We start from the raw sequence: 20771 nt of genomic DNA on the forward strand, positions 1-20771 counted from the left end.
ACTCTGTGGTATTGCTTCTGCTGACATGGCAATTGATAACACCAATGGTTCTGTTTCTTGTTCGTTCAGCAACTCTTCTTGTTTCTCCTTCGCCCTATAAGATGATAATTCATATATTGTGTCTTTTGCACAAAAAATCGGATTTCGCTCCTGGTTTAGTCTTCCTTCCAATGTTTTTATACCAATTTTCTGTTGTAGTTTATCTTGTCCCTCTAAATCTGTTTTATATGGTCTACGAGACAACGCATCTGCATCTATGTTAGTCTTCCCTGATCTATAGTGTATGGTGAAATCATAATTTGTTAGATCTGCCAACCATCTCTGCCCAGTCGCGTCCAGCCTTGCCGAAGTAAGAATATACGTTAAGGGATTGTTATCAGTCATAACTTTGGTCCCCTTTGCCTGATATAAATAATCTTTGAATTTGTCACACACAGCCCATTTCAAACACAGAAACTCTAGCTTATGAGCCGGATAATTTCTCTCTGATTTCGTTAGGCCTCTACTGGCATACGCTACTGGGTGTAAACTTTGCTCTCTATGCTGGTATAGAACAGCTCCTAAACCTCCCCTACTTGCATCTAATTGGCTTTCGAATTGCTCTATCCACGTCTCCCACCCATCTTCGTCCTTTGGAATGTCTGTTTTTCTAGAGAAAAACCGGAGTCGCCTATACTTTCCGCTAGTTATCACCTCCATTGGGAATCTACTCTCCAATTTATTCTCAACATTCTTCGGTTGTGTTAGTAAACCATCTAATTCGGTCTGGCTTAACAGGTCATTCACGTATAATTGTTCCACCGCTGCATCTCTCTTCCCTTCAATCAATAATATGTCAAATTTACTAATATCTCCATTTATAGGGAGTATGGCTTCCTCTCCCAGTTCTAAATTACAAGCATCTTCGCAAAATTCGCATAATATGTGAGTTTCTGCTATCCCACTAACTATTCTTTCTCTTTGGACCAGTCCTTTGATCTTGGTAGACAGTCCCGTCATTAATGATATCAACAAAGTTCTGTTGGATGCATTCAGATTTCTTGATCTGAGTAAGATTGCATTATTTGGATTAATGCCTTCCTTTTTACACCAATCTCTTGCTAAGCTTCGAAATTCCTCCATTCACGCTGTCGGTTATTTAATAATACAGTAGCTCCTTCCCGTGATTTATTTCACCGTAATTGCAAGTTGACAAAAATAAGTATTCCCGGATGACCCCCCAAAATGTAACCGGAATTCCTATGTTGAATAATCGATCAATGAGAATACTTGCAAACTTTTAAAATTGTTGTGTCTCTTTAATTCTTAATAGCAGAATTAAACCTAAAACTAAGAGCTAGTAACTGTACTATCCTCGGCGAAATAAACCAAGTATGTAAAACTTAAACTGGACAAAGCAAAAGTTCTAAACAATTGGCGCGTTCCTTAGGAACGCGTCCAAGCTCACGCGCCATCTCTATAGCTATGGACACGCACAGTCAACATAATACAGAGGGCAAGCACTGAATGAGTTAATGTACCTATGTTACAGTTACAACAGGTTTAATCTTGCAGTTTAATAAATGCTTAGAACAATTTTGTAATTATAACAACCACCAATTTAGACCAAAAATTGATAATCTTGGATTGGATTGGATTGATTTGGTGTAAACACCAAAGATAGCCCACGAAAGTCTAGAAGACTTATTTCCAGTGGGGTCCTTCTGGTGGTGATTGGGCAGTACACCGGGACACAATCCCTTACTCTTTTCCGAAGAGTGTACTGCTTTCATTAACGTGCACATGGGCCATCAATGCACACGGGACCAACAGCTTAAACGTTGCTTCCGAAAGACAGTGCGCTATTAAAACTTGTGTTTCACCCCTCCAGCTGAAATACAAGGAGTGGCAGCGATTGGAATTGAACTGCACAGTATGCTATTATAAGTTATATTTAGCATAACATTGATTTATTTTCAAATTCAGCATGTTCTGCTTAATGCTTACACTGTGTTCTATTATATACTACTTATTATTATGTTTAATGTCATTTATGTTTGATACTATGAACCAACTGGGTCTGAAAATAATTATAGTAAAAATATCTAACCAATTGCAACAATTACGATATTTATTTCACCCTTTTAAGACCCCTTTTCACAACAGAATGAGGGAAAACACTTTCATGGTGTAGCTCTTCGGTCTAAAGAACTTTTGTTTTCATAAATTACTGTTACGTTTTAGTGGAACCTGATCAGGGCTACTGTAGGATACTGTAACCTTGTCAATCTGTGAGACGGTAGAGTAGGTACAGCATTCAGTGGTATTAACATACATTAATATATTTCTCCCATGTGCATCAGGTATTAGTGTAGGCCTGTTGCATGGTCCATGGTGCGGGAAAGGGGGTGGGGGGGTGAAGAGAGTGCATCAAAAATCAGGCCTGGATTGTCCTACAGTACATTGCACAAAAACACAAAATTGGAATCTTAATCTAAGCCAATTACTTACGTTTTGGATAGTATACTGGATTCATTTTCTGTTGTGAGCAGTTTCTGTGAAAAGAATGATACTTAAATTACAATTAGCAAATTCTGTACAGCAATCTTACACATTTCTGCCAAGAATTTAATTTGACACGCACCTGAAAATTTGGGGTGGCCTAGGGGCAGTGGCGGCTGTAGGATATATTTTCGAGGGGGGGGGGCTGACAGGGGGACTTGAGCTTGTAGGCCTGAGCTGTGGGAAGGGTTCAAGAGGGGGTTCCCTAAGGTCAAAGCCTAATATTTGGTGAAATCTGGGCAGACATCGGCCCTTATTTTCCAAAAATGTGTGGACGGATTCCTAGGCCTTGTGCGCGGAGGATATATTCCCCTCTCAGGCCTTACTATACAGACGAATTACAGACGATAAGGCCCATTTTCGGGACGATTGGGCCAGTCTGAAAGTGGGCCCGATCGTCATGAAAACGGGCCAGATAGTCTGGAAATAGGCCCGATCGTCCTGGGACTGATCGTATTGTAGGCCCGCTCGTCAGACTGTAGGCATAGTCCATGACTGTTAATTGTACTTGTTGATGTTTGATATACTAAAATAAATAAATATAGGCCTATGATGATTTTGATGTTATCTGTATGTTAAATAAATTTAGAACGCAACAATGAATCTGCATTAAAGTGGGCCCGATATTTTACACTTGGTGGACCCGATCATCTTGGTGTGGGCCTGATCGTGTGGAAAACGGACCCGATCCTCCTGGGCCTGATCATCTTGGACCTGATCGCCTTGTGGGCCCAACTGTCTTTCACCTTCTGGAATTCATATTAAATTTCATAAATTATTAGGCCCAGACCTAGTCTTGGCAGTATTATAATATGAAAGTTAATTTCTCCCCATCACTAATCACCTTCCCTTCTTACCCTCCCCAACCTAATGGTTGGACATATTTTTTTTAATGTACAGTATTCAGTAATTATTATAAAAAATGAATAAAATATTGGTTTTTTTTTAGGACAACAGTAGGCCTGGGCCTAGCCTAGGAAAGGCTGACTGACACATAGAGAACTGTATCACTTTCCGCCCTCCACCGTGTACACGCATCCTTTATCCGGCGATATCCGATCATGTCGGTCGCACCTTCATTTCGGTCGCGCTATTTCCGTTATGCATTTCGGTTGCGGCGTATGGCGCATCAACGTAGCGACAGCAAATTTGGAACAAGGAAGCTAAGCAGTATAGTATTTTTATAAACACAAAACTTGCATAAAACATTAGTTGACTAACAACTACTGGTATTACTGTACTATAATATTATAGTTTATGATGATTAATATTATGTGTATCACTTGGTGTTACTTTTCTTTTTTACAGAAACAACGAAAAGGTTACAAAGTCAACAAGTTTGAGACAAGTTTCTCTTTAACGTTTGTTGCGATGTATATTTTATTAATGCATAAATTGAATGGAGATTTATGAAATAAATATAGTCAATAGATTAGTTTTTCATACATTTGTTTTCTTGTCTACTACGTTTCCATTTATCTTGAATTTTCTGATCATGTTTATAATTTGATAAAGGAATCTAATGAATGATATATGATGAACGAAAATGAAGAAAATATATAGTATTTTCATACTTTTTTTTTCATATAACATTTTCAATATATTTATATTTAAACACCTTACATTTAAATGGCCCATTTCAGGCTTCTTTTATATTCATAAGCCCGACAAATGACTCTAGTCATATTCTATAGTTGCGCTAGAATTTAATTTCCCACAAACTAGACTCCCATGGTACTCTTGAGGAGAAGCAGCACAAGGTTTGAATTTTCTTGTTTTTTTTTTATTTTCCATTTTTTATACATATTCTGATGTTTATAAAATACATAGTAAAATGGAGCGTTAATATATAATTTAAATTACAGTACATGTTAATAGCCATTCCACGGTTTCAGTCTTCGGGGCGGACTTCCTTCTAAAGCTAGAAAAATTCACTACTTCGAGGCCTCCTGTACTAGTTGCCTGGTAACTAACCATAAAATCGAAAAGAAACTTTCCCACAAACTAAGGTTCCCACGGTGCTCATGAGGGTGAGAAGGCATATTCTTCATATGCCGCCTTCAAGAATGTGAACGCATATACAATGCAAAGACAGAAGTAGGTCAGATGCTAAATATAGATGACTAGCTATTTTTAGCAGGTCATGGCAGTGGTAGTGAAGGTGTTCAAGTGCGTTCACCTACTTCATGTCACCATTAACTTCGAGTCATCAATCTGATGATCATATTTGTAAAAAAAAAATATTTACATGAATTGTAAAATATTATAGTTTAAATGGAATGTACAAATACATATATTTTAATATTCTGATATAAAAAAGTATACTTGATTTAACAAATTAAATCATATCGTAACAACATTCCTAGGTCTTTATTATTATGAATAATTCAGAAATTGATAAATACAAATATGTACTTGACTTTTCACTTCTGAATCTGTAAGAAAAAGAACAAGCTAAAATTATATTCAAATTACTTGCAATTATTATGATAACAATCGTAAAAAACTTAAAACAACAATCATACTAAACAAATTACAAAAAATATTAGGCCTAGGCTAGGCCTATGATAGTCAAGCATTGTAAAAAAAAAGACAAAATAAATAAAATTAATCCCCAGTCTGAAAAACACACGCACCAAAAAAACTTACAGAAAAAAATACAGAAGCCCTTTAAAAGTTACAGTACTTTCCAAACATAAAGCACTAGTGCGTACATCGGCGTTCCATACTGAGGCTGTTTATCGCGACCGAAATGCATAACAATACGGCCCGACCGAAATGAAGGCGCGACCGAAATGATCTGTATTCTATCCGGCCATGGCCAATAGACGTCCCTATCCTTGCTAGGTAGGCCTAGGCTAGACCTTCGCTACGCATTTTTGTTGTGTGCACGGCGAGAGATTCCAACACAACAGCCGTAGAATACGCAGCAATCACATACATGCAAACCGAATAGACGCTCACAATGGGATGGGAGTGGGAGGACAAGAAAAGGTGAAAGACGAGGTCATCTCAACATCACTAAATTAGACGATTTTCGAGTAAAATCTTACAACTATACTTACAACGGATAAAAAGACCAATTACTTGCTCAACTTGTATGTTCCAGTGGGCTTCTTTCTCGACTATAAGCCCTGGAATTGATGGGTTAAATAAATTATTTTTATCTTTCTTACACTGGAATTTCACCTGCTTTACGGTGCTTCTGTCTGAATTCGCATCATTTACTGAGTTTTCAGAGTGATGGGTCAGTAAGGTCATTAGCAGGTAGTAAATATAGAAACGCTCAAAGGTAGACTTAGTATTGGCAGCGGTATTTGCTAGTTGTAACTGGTTGTAAAAGATCAACGCCAATCATCTATGGACTACATCGTTATCTCACAAAATGACATCATTTATGTAAATATCAAGTAGTTCCGATTTTTATCGAAGAAAAAACGTAAAAAGAAAACATCACGCGCATTTTGTATTGATCGCGAGGTGTAAAGATAAACGTTTTAATTCTAGCCTAACCTAGGCTCCAGTTTAGACTAGGCCTATTTCTAAAACGTCTGCGGAGTTTTTATTTGTAAGTAGATTAGTAGTGGATAGTATCTGCTAGATGTACTACTAGTTGTATTTTGTAGTGGTAGGCCGCCATTACTACGGCCTAGCTAGCCTACACTCATTCGGGTCAGAGTGCCACTGAACTGAGTTAGTAAGTGAGTGGGCCCCTGTCTTCTACTAGGCCTAGGCCTACGAATTCGATCCAACTCGGCCACAAGTCAACTCGGCCACAAGTTAACTCGGCCACAAGTCAACTCGGCCACAAAAATTTTGGCTACAGTCAACTCGGCCACAAGCCAACTCGGCCACAAGTCAACTCGGCCACAAATCAACTCGGCCACAGGTCAACTCGGCCACAAGTCATTTACTGGTACTTCAATTTGAAGGAGTAATTCATCAAGTATAAAATACTAATTCTTTAAGTATTACTATACTTATTGTTACTATTATTGCTGTTATTATTGTTGTCATTGTTGTTATTGTTGTTTTTATTACCGTTAGTTTTAAAATTAATTATTAGTCTTAGCATAAATATTATATATTTGCTGATATTATTACAGTACCATATAAGTAAATAATTTTCGATTTATTATTATTATTATTATTTATTAGTCTTTAGTATTATTATTTTAATAATAGTAATTTAAAAAGTCATTGTTATTGGTGTTTTATTGGTATTTTTCTCATATTATTATTATTATTAATATTATTGTTGTTGTTGTCACCTTTATTATCGATATTATTACCCTATTATTACTAAGTAGGCCTAGTATTTAAGTATCATTATTATTATTATTACTAATTAGTATTACTATTATTATAAATAGTTTTATTTTATTATTGTATTATTGCTATTATCACCTTCAATATTGTTATTATCACTAATTAGTTACTAAAATTGATATTTAAATAATATCGTTATTATTACCATACTAGTATTATTACTATTAGTATTGTTAAAATAAATATTACTATTAATGTTGTTGTTGTTATTACCTTTATTACCGTCATAATGACTAATTAGTATTTAATTATTAAACTAAATATTATTAATTTATTGTCGTTATTGTTGTTTAATGTTATTGTTGAAGTACAGTAGAATGTTGTGAGTAAACAGAAGACGAACACATTAATAAATAACTCTTTTTAATTCGTAGGCAATAGCATTCAAATCTGTTTTGGTAGTGTGGTGGTCCTGTTTTACTAAAATATACTGTACTTTATTTTAATCATTATATTGAAGAAAAATGATGCAAAAACTACAGAGATTTACATTAAATAACTTGTGGCCGAGTTGACTTGTGGCCGAGTTGGCTGTAGCCGAGTTGATTTGTGGCTGAGTTGACTTGTGGCCGAGTTGACTTGTGGCCAAGTTGACTGTGGCCGAGTTGACCTGCACCCAGGCCTACACAACACGTTTGTATTTTATTTGTAAGCTACAGTAGGCTGGGACTTCCTAATCTTCTAAACAAACATAACGACGTTCCATCTGTATGAGTGAAATGTTAGGCTTCATCTACTACTAGGCCTAAGTACTAGTCCTAGGGCCAGGCATGGCATATATACTACTCAACTCAGACAGTAGTGTCTAGGGCCTAAATGTCTTTATGATAATTTAAAATGATATAGGTCTAGGCTAGTTAAAATAGACAGTACAAAGGGCATATAGGCCTAAAGACAAGTAACTATATAATATGATCCGTATTTTAAAATAGGTTAGGCCTAGTTCTTGTATGTGCTGTACATTTCATGAAATTTTATAATGAGACTGCTGTATCAATCAAACAACTTTCTTGCATAAGCTGGAAGGAAGTGTCCCACACGGTCAAACAATTATTAATATTTGATAAATAAATTATTTTTATGCAAAGTTGCACTTAGCCTACTTAAATATTAATTTTTAATTTCAAATTAAAAATTGGTATTATTGCTAAATTATATAGAATTTAATATCCCCTTTAGAGAGTATAATTATATTACAATTACTAAGTACAGTAATATACAAAAAAGGTGTTACCAATCTCATTCATATGAACATTTTTGTAATTACAAAACACTAGAAGTTGGAGAAAAATAAAATGATTTTATTGAAGTTGAAAGACAATGTTATTTTATTAGACTAAATAAAAGTTCATAATTTAGTTGACTTTTTGATTCTGTAAGAGATTGCCCAATATTTTAAATCTGGTAATTAAGAATTTTCAAAAGTAATTATTGTGGAGGACATTGTATACAATGAAATCAAAATATTGCCATGTTACAATGAGATGTTTAAAAACATAAACTTTCCTGAGATATATAATATATTTGTATAATTTATTTGTTAACAACAACTATTTTAATATTTGACAGAAATTGTAGATGTTTTGTGGTTGATATTTCAATGTTGCTATGATTCCTAATTAGATTGCTCTCGTTCTGAGAACCTTGACTGATAACCATGGCGACAAGTGGTGAAGCCGCCAACATTCATGGTGTTGTGAAGTCAGGATGGATGCAAAGACAAAGTGATTTTTTAAGAAGATGGAAGAGGCAGTATTGTGTGTTGTATTCTGATGGCGGGTTTTCATATTTCACAGATGAAACACGCAATGACTCACAAGGTGTTATTAATCTGCCCTCCAGATGCTGTGCGATCAATGTAAGTGAGATCCTTCAGCTGAAACAAATGAAATTAATGTGTCTTTATTATTGATGTATTCCTACAGTATATGAAGAAGTGCCATCCCAAAACCAGTGTACTGTCACTAAATGTTAAATTGAGTAATTAGTAAAAGAATATGGCAATATTGTATTTAGTACAGAGAAGCAGTAGCAATTTTACAACTCATAACTTTGATAATAGTAAGTCGATTCCAATAATGACCTATCATTTTTAAGCCTATAATAGGGAGAATACGAGTATATTAAAAAGTCTGTATTTTTGTTCTGGTCACTGATTTTGGTTTTAGCATGGCAAGCCCCATATATTATGTCTAATTATAATCAGAATATTATGTTTAATAAAGAAAAATATTTTAATCTCATTTATTTTTTCCTTAGTTGTATTTGAATATAAATTACCGATTACAGTAGAACAATTGGTCTTCAAAACCTTGAAAATTAAAAAGAAAAATGATAATATACAAAATTTGCTTAGTTAGTCATGATTTTTTTTACAAACACACCTGAATACTGTATGTCTTCTTCTTTTCATACTATAGCAAACAATATGTCACACACATTTAAACATTGTGTAGAATTTGCTGAACAGCTAAAAACTAAACACTGCTTTACATATATTATGTATTTTGATTTCCAAATTATAGTTAATATTTTTTTATGTGAGTAGATTGGGCATGAGGTACGTGACGTTGATCCCCCAGCTGACAGAACTAATAGCTGTCTGATAGAACTTAAGACGACGTCAACAGGTAATGTTGTGTTTTGTGCTGACTCCCCAGATGAAGCAGTTGCTTGGAAAAGCTCTCTCACAGAAGCGAAGCTTGCCAACGTGAGTCTTCTCAAAATCCTACTCAATAAGCATGCATGATATCAGATTTCTTCCACATTATTTCAACAAGTAGGAAAAAAAGGTAGTAAAAACAGAAAAAAAAAAAAAAACATTTACAGGTCACCCTGTAAATAATGACCCCTCCAATTAAAGACCACCTCCAATTATTGACCACTTTTATGTGGTCCCAAATTTTACAATGTTTTTTATCTTTATTATTCTAATTAGAGACCAAAGCTGCTAAAAAATTTTAATTTGATAGTGTGGACAGAACTTAAAATTGGCTGGTAATCAATTTAAGGACTTTTCAGAGAATCAAACAACATTAACCACTGACCAATCACATAGCTACCAACCTGAGCAACTTGAAATGCGTGACTACAGCAATTGGCCAGTCGCTGGGGTCCGATTTTCAGTCACATAATTAACAGTTGGTTGTGACAATGAACTCATAAGACCGCACGTGCCTCCTAGATTCCACTGCAGCTACATTTACACTAGACACAATAACCACACGACACAATAAAAATGGGTTTAGTGTTGAAGAATATAAATGATGCGATGATCATGCCGCTGTCGTGTCATTATCGTGTCTAGTGTAATTGTAGCTTTAGTGCGTGGTTGCCTGAGTTTTTTTGGTCGAGAAAGAGAAATTTTGTTTGTGACTTGATTCTCGAATGAGATAACAGCTCTCTAATGACTCAAGTTACTGCATGACAGTTTTTATATCGTTAATAAAACAAATTTCTTCTAATTTTAAATACATTTTCTACTGACTTTGTGATAATTCGTTATCACGCATGGACTTATGCTAAATACATGAGAAATTTATAACACATGTTTTTGCAAAATGCATGTTTCATCCAAAATCACTGTAAAATGCGGGACTGTCTCGCACGATGCAAGACGGCTGGTAACTAGGCCAATCTGAACAGGGCCAGGAATACAGTGTGTATTTTTCTACACTGTCGTTTTGTGGAACCATACCAACAAAGGGGCAGGGCTTAGCAAAAAGGTCCATCATATCTAACTGTGCTATCTTTTATGAGAGGATTTTTAAATACAGTTTATGTGTTACTTTATTCTTACTTGTTTAGACCCGGCAAGATATGCCGCAGCATGTCCCACAGTTTAATCGCTACTCCTATAGACCGTATGATGCTCCGCCTCCATACTCGTCGTGCCATAGGGGCGGTCGCGTCGTCCAGACCACCACTACTTATCCAGATGGTACGCAGGTTGTTAATATGAATAACGGATATCCCCGGCAAACCCGGATGTACTCATACCCAGGTCAGACCTATTACACAACCTATCAAGATCCAAATACAAGTAAGTTTTCCAGATTGCTAATAATTATCTTGGCTCAGTGGCGTAACGCCTATGCGCTCTCATGCGGCGGTCCGCAGGGCCCCCGAATTCTTGGTGCCCCAAAGGGGCCCTACCGATAGGTTCCTCAATCTAGCACCCTGACCAAAAAGGACTTTGTTAATAAATAACACCATAATGTGTCTCTGAAATCGACTGTAGGGCATGTATCATATTATAACAATTAAAGAGAGGGGCCCTGTCGGCACGATGGGGCCCCCTCTTGGCCCGGGACCTCACCAAATTTCTATAAAAAAAAATTTAAATGGAGATAAAAAGAAAATTATATTCACAATTTTAAGTTTGTGAGTGCCATTTCCAGCAATCTAGACTTGCCATATTAATACATTTTCTTATGTGAGCCCCACAAGAGCAACAGCATAAAGTGTGTCTGAAATCGACTGTAATATCATATTATATCCAGTGGCGGAATAAAGAATGTGGTGGGGGGGAGAGCTGCTGGCCCTGGGCCCCACTAAATCCGTCAAAATATTTTTTAACTGGAGATAAAAAAAGAAAATTATATTCACAATTTTATGTCTGTGAAGCACCATTTCCGGCCATCTGATGGTGCCATATTCATAAATTTTCTTACCTCGGCCCCAGCTACGGTGGGTTTGAGGTGGTATAGACTCTCCAACTGTGAAAGTCCCTCCCTGGCCTCAATTTCCTGGATCCATATTATATCATTTATTTGTCGTTAAAAACATTTAGAATAACAATGCACACATCTAAAATCCCATGATGGAATGGGTGACCGGGACCCAAAAAGGACCCCCAGTTTCAGGAATACTCAGGGCCCCCGGCATCATTGTTACGCCACTGTCTTGGCTTATACAGTTTTATGGTCTACTCTTAAGTACTATTGTTGTGGTGTGGCTTTGCTTCAATTAATTGGAAAGTGTATGATATACTGTATTAGCCGCTTGCCATAGTCATGATGATTGTTCATGTTTTACCCCAATTCAAGACCACTCTAGGACCTGAAAATTTGGGGTGGTTTCAGAGGGTTAGCTTGTGTTATTGGCAATTGATATTGGTTCTTGAAGTGGTCTTGAATTAGGGAATTAGGGAGGGATCTCGGAATTAGAAGGGCTCTGAATTGGAGGGTTCCTATGTTTAGCACTGAGCAGACTAGGAAAAATTGTATGCAATGCATGTGTGTGTGCTTTAGGTCAATCCTAGGGCCTGATCTGTAGTTTAAATGAGAAAGTGTATGCTACATGATTTAGAAAATCTCACTCAAGATTACCATACATACAGTAGTACTGTACTTTCAGTTGGTTGATCGGTAACATAGCAAGGTACGTACCTACAGCTGGTGTCAGTGGTTAGCGGGTACTGTATATTGGTTCCAATGATGGTAACAACACAGTATAACCATGCTCGCGGTATGAAGGCCTACTATAGGTGCTCACATTGGCAAATACCAACTGACTGTTTTTTACATCGATTGATATACTTTTTGATTAATTGATTATCATTATTAACTTTGCACTTAATGCTTGCAGTGTGAAGATTTTGTGTTGTTTGGAGAAAAGGTGACAGTGAGTCCTCCATTATCACTTGAATTCTGGCTGCAAAGATATTTACTAAACCTCCGACCCTCCCCTCCTACTTTAACTCTCTGTTTTTGTGGGGTTTTTTGTGTGTGATCAATCGAGTCTACAGTGTAGGCTAGGTATATTATTACATTTTGCTCAATCACCAAAACAAAACTTAAATTGTTGTTTATGTAACTTAATCCTGTTTTCAAGAAATCTAAATTAACATTTAATTGCATATCAATATCTGATCACATGTTATTGCATGTTATCAATTTCCGATCACATGTTATTGCATGTTATCAATTTCCGATCACATGTTAATTGCATGTTATCAATATCTTATCACATGTGTATTGCTTGCTATAGTCTCCTGTAGTGTTTTCACTAAGATTTTAATTTTATTTGCCTTTTTATTTTCTGAAAAAAAAAAATTATTTTGGTTCTGTGCAAAGTATTAATGTGGAATACTCTTTTCTCACAGCCTACTGTGTTAGAAACACTTACTATCGTTATTAAAAGTGAGTTTTAGTTTTTTCCACCAACTTTTTACATTCACTTCCATTGATCATTTCTTTCAATTCATTCAGGAGATTCAAAATTTCTGCCATTAATTATTTATTTCATAGTTTGATTGTTGTTTGCTGGGTTACCTAGGGTCATTTGAGGAAAATTTCATAGAAGAACCTGTGAAAGATTGTGGTTTTGGTAGAAAACCCTAGATTATTTATTTTTCTAGTCATGTGTAGTTTTTACTGAGGCCTGTTTGACATTGGTCCATACATTGTGAGAGATTAGTTCATACCAAATCACCCACCCCTTCCCCTTGGGTCTAATGGCTTTCATTGTTTTTGTCTCATATTGTATTCATGGCTCCTAAACTTGCTGAGATATATGGTTTAATATTAAAACATGACTTAATTTATTCCCATGCTTGAAATACATTGTCATGCAGTTAGTGATTGTTTATTAATCCATATTTTGACTTTTACTGTCTTTTATGTATTTTATGTTCTTATTTATATTTTTATATTTACATGGATGGTTTTTTTTATCTGAATTTCAAAATTCATCAGTAACACTAACAGTGTTCACTATATGTCAATATTAGCTCCCATCCATTCTTCAATGATGTCTTTATTTCATTATATAATATTGTTGTTTATGATCATGCTTGTGAAATGATTTCAACCATAAAATCGCTCTCATTTATGGAAACAAAATTCCAAGAATCAAAAAGACAAAAAACATACAACTAACATGAGTCTTAATTATCAAACTTTCTTCTTCAGTAGTGTCAAATCCAGCCGGCACGAACACCACTGTTATTTACAACCAAGACCGACGTAATAATACCGACGCTGCATTTGGATTCGCTACAGGAGCAGCCGTTGGCGCATTGATGTTTTCCCCAATTTTATTTTGGTAGCAGTGGTTTCATATTACTACTTTCAATATACGGAAGCATCTTTCTTTTTCTGTTGTAATCACTGTTATGGTGATTGTGATTATACAGTATTGGAATACAGTACAGTAATTATTTTTGAAAAGTTTTATGAGAAATATGTGCAATGCTCTGGCGCATTCCATCATTATTGTTGGATTTTAATGAAATCAGAAATTATCAATCCCTGTTAATTGGTATTATGCATGAAATTTTAATAAGCTATAAGCAAAAGTGAGTTAAGTGACCCAATGTAAAATAATGTTAATATTAATAATTTATCATTCATAGAATAATGTAGTGTATCATTCCAATTAATGACCCTGCTTCTAGTTTAACCATGGTAATTGATTGTATATTGATTATTTTCTAATAATTATATTAAATAATGATTTTTTTTTTAATTTTTTTTTTTCATTTTTTTTTTTTAATATTGAATATTTTGTTTGGATATTGAATATCAGTGGCGGATTCAAGAGGGGACCCAGTCGGCCCAGGCCCATTTCCGACCATCTAGAGATGCCATAATCATACATTTTCTTACCCAGCCCCAACAATGGTTGGGCTGAGGTTGTATAGATCCTCCATCTGTGAAAGTCTCTCTCTGGGCCCTCTCTATTTCAAATTCCTGGATCCGCCACTGAATTATGATTATTTGCTATAGATTATTGGCTTTTGCTAATTTGATTATTATTGATTGATTATTGGCTATTGTATTTTCATTGCTAAGGAGCATTATAATTTATGAAGTATAGATATATCAATGGTTTGTGAAATCTAATGTAAGAAAATATGTAAATAAAATAATTTTATAACAATATTAATTATTGATATACTGTAAACAGTAAATAGGTATAACTATGCTTCAATATGTAGATAGATTATCATACTGGATTAGTTTGAAAATATATTATTAGTGTTGTATAATCCCATGTAGATCAAATGTATGTTATCACATTTTATGTTATCTGATTGCATGTTGTATGCTGGTTGCAGTTCGATGCCTTGTAAATGTGGTAATCACCTTTGTTGCCTGATCATATGTTGGTGATAACAACTTATCAATTGTCTGATCACATTACTGTATGTTGGTGATCACATCCATTGCCTAATCCTATATATTGCTATTGACCATATGTCATGACTTGCCTGATCACATCATTTCATATGGTGCCGATCACATTTTACCACTTTAAATACATGTTATGTTGACCATATGCTTTCATTTGTCTGATCACATGTTATAAGTTGGTGATCTCAGGTTATATATTGGCGATCAAATCCCAGCTAACAATATTACGTTCTAAGAACGTTATAATAACGTTACATTTTGGAGATAAAAACGTTATTTTGTAGAACGATATGTACGTAATTATAACCTAATTTCACAACGTTGTGTGAATGTTATTTTGTGACATCTAATCGCAACATTCGCAAACGTTATAAGAGCATTTTGTGTTTGCTGGGATGTTATCAGTTGCCTGATCACATGTTATATGTTTGTTGATCACATGTTATATATTGGTGATCACATGTTACCAGTTGCCTGATGACATGTTATCAGTTGCCTGATCACATGTTATATGTTTATGATCACATGTTATATGTTGGCGATCTTAGGTTATATGTTGGCGATCACATGTTACCAGTTGCCTGATCACAGGTTATATATTGGTGATCACATGTAATCAGTTGCCTTATCATTTTATATGTTGGAGATCTTAGGTTATATATTGGCAGTCACTTACGGTATTGACTACTTGTTATTCATTGTCTGATCACAAGTTATATAAACTATCTAAAACGATTGTTTATAATAGGTTTATAACACATCTTGAAACAAAATGTTGATCACATGTTATCAGAATTGTGTTGCATCTAGTGGCCAAGTAATTACAACAGGAGGCAGATCAGTGGCGGCACCAGGATTTCCCAGACCGGGTGTTCAAAGTCCCCGACAAGAAAAAGTGGGCGTGGTCGGGCGTCGGTAAAAACCTTTAGAAAGTGGTCTAGAAGGCGTAGCTCCCCGAAAATATTGCAATTTAGGGGTTTCATTTCATTCTATTAATAGGCCCTATGTATAAAATACATATATATTTTTTTAATTTATTTTTTCTCCCCGACGAATTGTGGTTTTTCTACCCGAAGGGGTGGGGGGAAGGAGGGGTGCTGTAGCCCTGCCTAGCCCCCCCCCCCCTAAGGCAGATTATTTATATGCAAATTAAATGCACATTATAATTGAACTTAATTTATCTACCAATTGTATTATGCAGAGTTATAATTACTACTGTACAGGTAAAACAGCTTTAATTATAGTTATCAGACAATTAACAAAATACATGTTTTGACCTTAATTAACGGGTCACTACATTTGAATAGGAATACCAATTTCCAAAAATATTCTTTTTTCACTGTGAGTATTGCAAAAGCATTATTTTAATTTTTTTTTAAGGCCATAAATGTATACTTATTAAATATGTATTAGATAATGGTTTGTGCTTAAAAAATAAAGTGAAAATGTATTTTTTGTGTATTTTTCCTTAGAAACAAAATGGATCTCTGACACCATTGACTGATCTCATATTGACTTTCCCCTTAGCAGTCGTTCAGATAATACTTGCTTCCGTCATGTATACTTGTAATTATAATGATAAGAATATCATTTGAAAATGTTCACTTTTATTTCACTTTAATAATTTACATATAGGTGTATTTACTAATTACAGAATCCTAGTGGCACGAACCGAGGAGGTACAGTACATCCCCTTAAGGTGGCCCTGGAACTGACCTTAAAATTCAGTAAACTATAATTAAAAATTAAAACAAACAACAAAGGAAAATATACATATAAAAAAAAGGAAAAACTAAAACACCAAAAGCAAGATTGAGGTTATGAAAGCCCCAATATTTGGGCCCATAATGTTAATAGAGACTGTTTTGTCTTTTTCTTACTCGAGGAATGTGAAATGAAGAAGCCTGCAGGGTGGAATAAAAATAATTATTTGAATTAAGAATAAAATGATTCGCTAAAGCAGATAGAATCTCCATCCCCAGAATTCAGGTTTAACATGAAAATCCCAACCCAACATTAAAATAAAAAAGGTCTATAATTTGAATAATGCCCTTTGTTGAAGCACACGACAACATAATGTTGGCGATTGTGATGTGACAGTATAAATGGCAGTGGCGGCGGCAGGATTTCTTCGACGGGAGTCCAAGGTCCCCGGGGGGGGGGCTGATGTCCCCGACGAGAAAAAAGTGGGCGTGGTCGGGCGTCACTAAAAACCTTTCGAAAGTGCTTCAGGAGACGTAGCCCCGAAAATATGACAATTTAGGGGTTTCAAAGGCTTATTTTTCCGATTTTAGAGTATTAATATGTACAAAATACATATAATTTTTTTGAATTTGTTTTTCTCCTTGACAAATTGTGACCCCCCCCCCCAACTAGCCGCACCCCATCCCGTAGCGCCGCCACTGATAAATGGGTTCGTTGTTGAGTGTTTATGTGTATTACCTTCGTAGTACGTTAACAATTCGGTACTCTAGGCCTCCTTAAAGGCCTATATAAATTAGTTTATATTGAATGTGATGTGATTTACATAAACTTCTTCAAAACACCGAGAAAGGCCTCAAACTTCTGAATTTCTAAACAGGATTGCTAGATTTAAATTGTCATTTTTAATACTGGTGATCAGAATTTATGATTACATTACAAGTAAATAATAACGTTTAACCGGGTCATATCCTCTTAAGAGTGTAAATTTCAGAGAGGTGTTTCCTGATATTTAATATTCGTCATTTTTTATTTAACTGTAAATAATTTGATACAATCAGAGAGGCAGAATTAGCTATCTTAAAACAAGACTTAAAACTTTGCAACGAGACTACAATTTGGAATAATTTTTCCGAATTTGATATTGATGATAAAATTCATTTTGTCATTTTTCTCGGTTAATGCGCTTTACAGCGACCATCACCTTCGATTTTTCATAGTTAAAACTTAGCTTCCACTCTTTTGCATACTTCCATGCAATATGTAACATTTTTATCATTTTATGTTCATTATTTGCTAATAAAACAACGTAATCGGCCCAAAAGAGGCCTCCCATCCATAAGCCATTCATTCTAACCCCCATACCATTCTCTCGAATAATTTTTACAAATTCATTTACATAAAACTACAAATCATGACTAATCAGCATTAGAGATTATTAAAATAAACTGAACGTGTATGAACATCAATTTAACTCTGATTAGAAAACTGTAGAGGTCAGACTACATTGTGCAATGTCCTTTCCCATACTGACACTCGGACTCTGACACTAAAGTAGTTAGACTGAAAAATTGTTTAGAACCTATTTATTATCAGGTTCAAAACAGCCTTCACTAAGGTGTGACGTAATATAATTTTCGTAAAGTTGCTATACCTTTAATTAGTAACAAAAACTTATAACCCTCACCCTTGTGTCCTGTACCCGTGTACCCTGCATCTTTTCCCAACACCCACAATATAACATGCACCTTTGTGCCCAACTCACATCTGCTGCCTAAAGCTATTATAATAAATTAAAATGGTCGCGAGTGCTTCTTAATCCATAACTTGGACTTATTCGGACCAATTATAAGAGCAACAGTATAAGCTTTGAAAGGTCCACGGGATAATTCTCAGATAAGAAATATATAATATACTCCAAGTACAGTATTACTTGGAGTAGGCCTATGTATTACACTTTCTTACAAGTATAATCTCTCATTCTCTTATATGCTGTTGGATCGGAGTATATTCGTTTCTACGTAACTGACGTCTGTACTCAACAATCAGAATACCGAATGCAATAACTACAAGGACACCAATAGTGATTCCAAATGTTATTAACAAAAGCGATCTATTTGAGTTCCCCTTTAACTCGTACGGCCCCGCTTTATTTAGTTGAGGTGTTCCGTTATCTTGGTGATCAGTCATTACCTGCCATGGTAAACTGGTCATATTCGTGAACAAGATATTTGGATCTGGACCGATAGTCATCCCAACTACCTCTGATGCGCTAGAGTTTTTCTCTAACTCGCTTTTCTCTGTGTCGGCCGGCAAGAATGCTTCATCTTGACTTTCAATCACTACCTCCCATTGCTGGCTTGTCTTGTTTTTCACCCACACATTTGAGGCTGTACCGACTATGTACAATGTTTCAGATATATTGGAATTACGACTAGGTTTTTGAGCGTAGGGAGGACGGTAAACTTTTGGCAGTTCCAAGCGTGAAAGAACATTTGCTTTGATACAGACATCAATACCACAATCATTGTCTATGGCAGCAAAATGCTTTTTATATCCAGTCGGACATTCCTGGGGCCAGCTTCCCGAACCTGTTGTTTGGAAGAATTCAAAGATACTATAAACTGGTGGTTTTCTTTTACTACTAGGCAAAGACAATGGATTTCCTGCCGAACAACTAAGGAACCCAGCAAATGGAAAGGAATACCTGTAGCCTAGTTCATAATCATCGCTGACACATACAAATAATTCAGCTCCCATTCTTAGTGGTAGAAAGGCGTTTGGACACCCTTGGGTCTCTGTCAATGTATTCAGCATGGAGAACGTACTATAGACACCACCGAACAGGTATCCAGATTCTAGAGGAACTGTCCCCGTAGCGGCACACCAGAAAGTCTTGTAAATAGCCTCGATGGAGGAGCTAACATTTTCACATGAATTCTTGCAGTCAAAAACCCAGAAAAAACAATTCTCCTTGCATTCTTTTCTGCTGGTAGTGTAAACATGGTAACCAGTATTTAGCTGAACATCCTCGTAACCTGCCGGACAACTGAATTCGCCTGTCAATGGGTTTTTCTGTAACAAATTCGAACAAAAATCTTCGGCGTTTGGTCCCATTTGAGCTTCACATGTTTGATAGACACCACCAAATGAGTAATTATTGTAAGGTGCAACACATGACCCGTCGTCTAGATTTGCTGTGAAATTAAAGTTAGGTGATTTCATTTTGGTGCATCCTGTGTATGTGTTCTCCTCATAATAACGTTTTACTTCCTCGTAGATTAATTTAGAGATTCTGTCCACCATTGTTTCAGGAAAATCTGGTAAGGTGTTCGTTGTAACAATATAGTGCAGTGGATCTCCGTCCCGATCGATTGCAACCAGGTTCTTCGGCAATCCATCTTGCCATTCTTTTATTGTCTGGTTTACTTTATATGGATTACCACCAAAAGTCTGGTATATCGAGGAAGTGCGGTTTGTGAGGTAATACTTAAGTACTTCATTTTTTATAGTGGTTTCAAACCCACCACCAGCCAAAACCCTGTTGAACAAGGCACTAGCAGCCGCTTTAACCTGATATTTCTCTAGAGAAGGATCATTGACAAAAGAAATTTTAATTTGATCTTGCTGGAGAAAAATACCCCCCAAATCCACAGACGTCACCACGTGTGTTCCGTAGTCTCGCACTAGGAGTTGAGTGAGGTATCGTGCCGTACGTGTATCATTATTCTGATCGTACGCACCAATATCGAGGACACGTGACTTGAATGTAGGATGTAAAGTAGGATTGTCGATGCGGGCTGTGTACAATTGATGACGTACTTGAACGCGAGTTGTTGACGATTTTTCGTTCACTTGATGCTTCTTTACAGATTCTTTTTCGTCTGAAAAACTTCCAGAAATAAGGCTATATGGAAATGATGCGTGTGCGTTTATTGAATAACTCGATGTACTTGTGTAGTCCAACCAGTGTTCAAACAACTCCGAAGATATCTTGACCTACGGATAAGTGTAAGAGGGAACTTAATTTGATTTTTTTTAAATAATTGATATATATATATA

General features: G+C 35.8%; 3 protein-coding genes across 8 annotated transcripts in view; 1 reads left to right on the plus strand and 2 right to left on the minus strand.

Annotated features, from left to right (window-relative positions):
- Positions 1–5499, minus strand: part of LOC117103349 (probable Rho-GTPase-activating protein 7) — a 34160-nt gene extending 28661 nt beyond the window's left edge. Inside the window, exon 1 of the mRNA XM_033243886.1 lies at positions 5483–5499. The gene's annotated coding sequence lies outside the window, so the exon portion shown is untranslated. The remainder of the gene's footprint in view (positions 1–5482) is intronic.
- A 17-nt stretch (positions 5500–5516) lies between these two features.
- LOC117103350 (pleckstrin homology domain-containing family B member 2-like) lies at positions 5517–16598 on the plus strand. 5 transcript variants are annotated; one of them, XM_033243892.1, is made up of 6 exons: positions 5919–6109; positions 8494–8728; positions 9419–9580; positions 10678–10912; positions 12977–13013; positions 13788–13926. In XM_033243892.1, the coding sequence occupies exons 2-5, from the start codon at positions 8528–8530 to the stop codon at positions 13009–13011; spliced, it is 633 nt and encodes a 210-aa protein (XP_033099783.1). In that variant the 5' UTR covers positions 5919–6109; positions 8494–8527; the 3' UTR covers positions 13012–13013; positions 13788–13926. The 5 variants fall into 5 exon arrangements, with proteins under 5 accessions (XP_033099779.1, XP_033099781.1, XP_033099783.1 ...); XM_033243891.1 differs by having other exon boundaries at positions 5920–6109; positions 13785–13924; XM_033243888.1 differs by lacking the exons at positions 5919–6109; positions 12977–13013 and adding an exon at positions 5517–5535 and having other exon boundaries at positions 13785–16598.
- Positions 14293–20771, minus strand: part of LOC117103347 (macrophage-expressed gene 1 protein-like) — a 9308-nt gene continuing 2829 nt past the window's right edge. For both annotated transcript variants that reach the window (XM_033243884.1, XM_033243885.1), the window contains exon 3: positions 14293–20708. In XM_033243884.1, the coding sequence (XP_033099775.1) occupies positions 18687–20708 (2022 nt within the window). In that variant the 3' untranslated portion in view covers positions 14293–18686. The remainder of the gene's footprint in view (positions 20709–20771) is intronic.

The sequence above is a fragment of the Anneissia japonica genome, unplaced genomic scaffold, assembly GCF_011630105.1.
Source record: "Anneissia japonica isolate Jap-2015-1 unplaced genomic scaffold, ASM1163010v1 scaffold1891_len642697_cov171, whole genome shotgun sequence".
In the NCBI taxonomy this organism is placed as follows: domain Eukaryota; kingdom Metazoa; phylum Echinodermata; class Crinoidea; order Comatulida; family Comatulidae; genus Anneissia; species Anneissia japonica.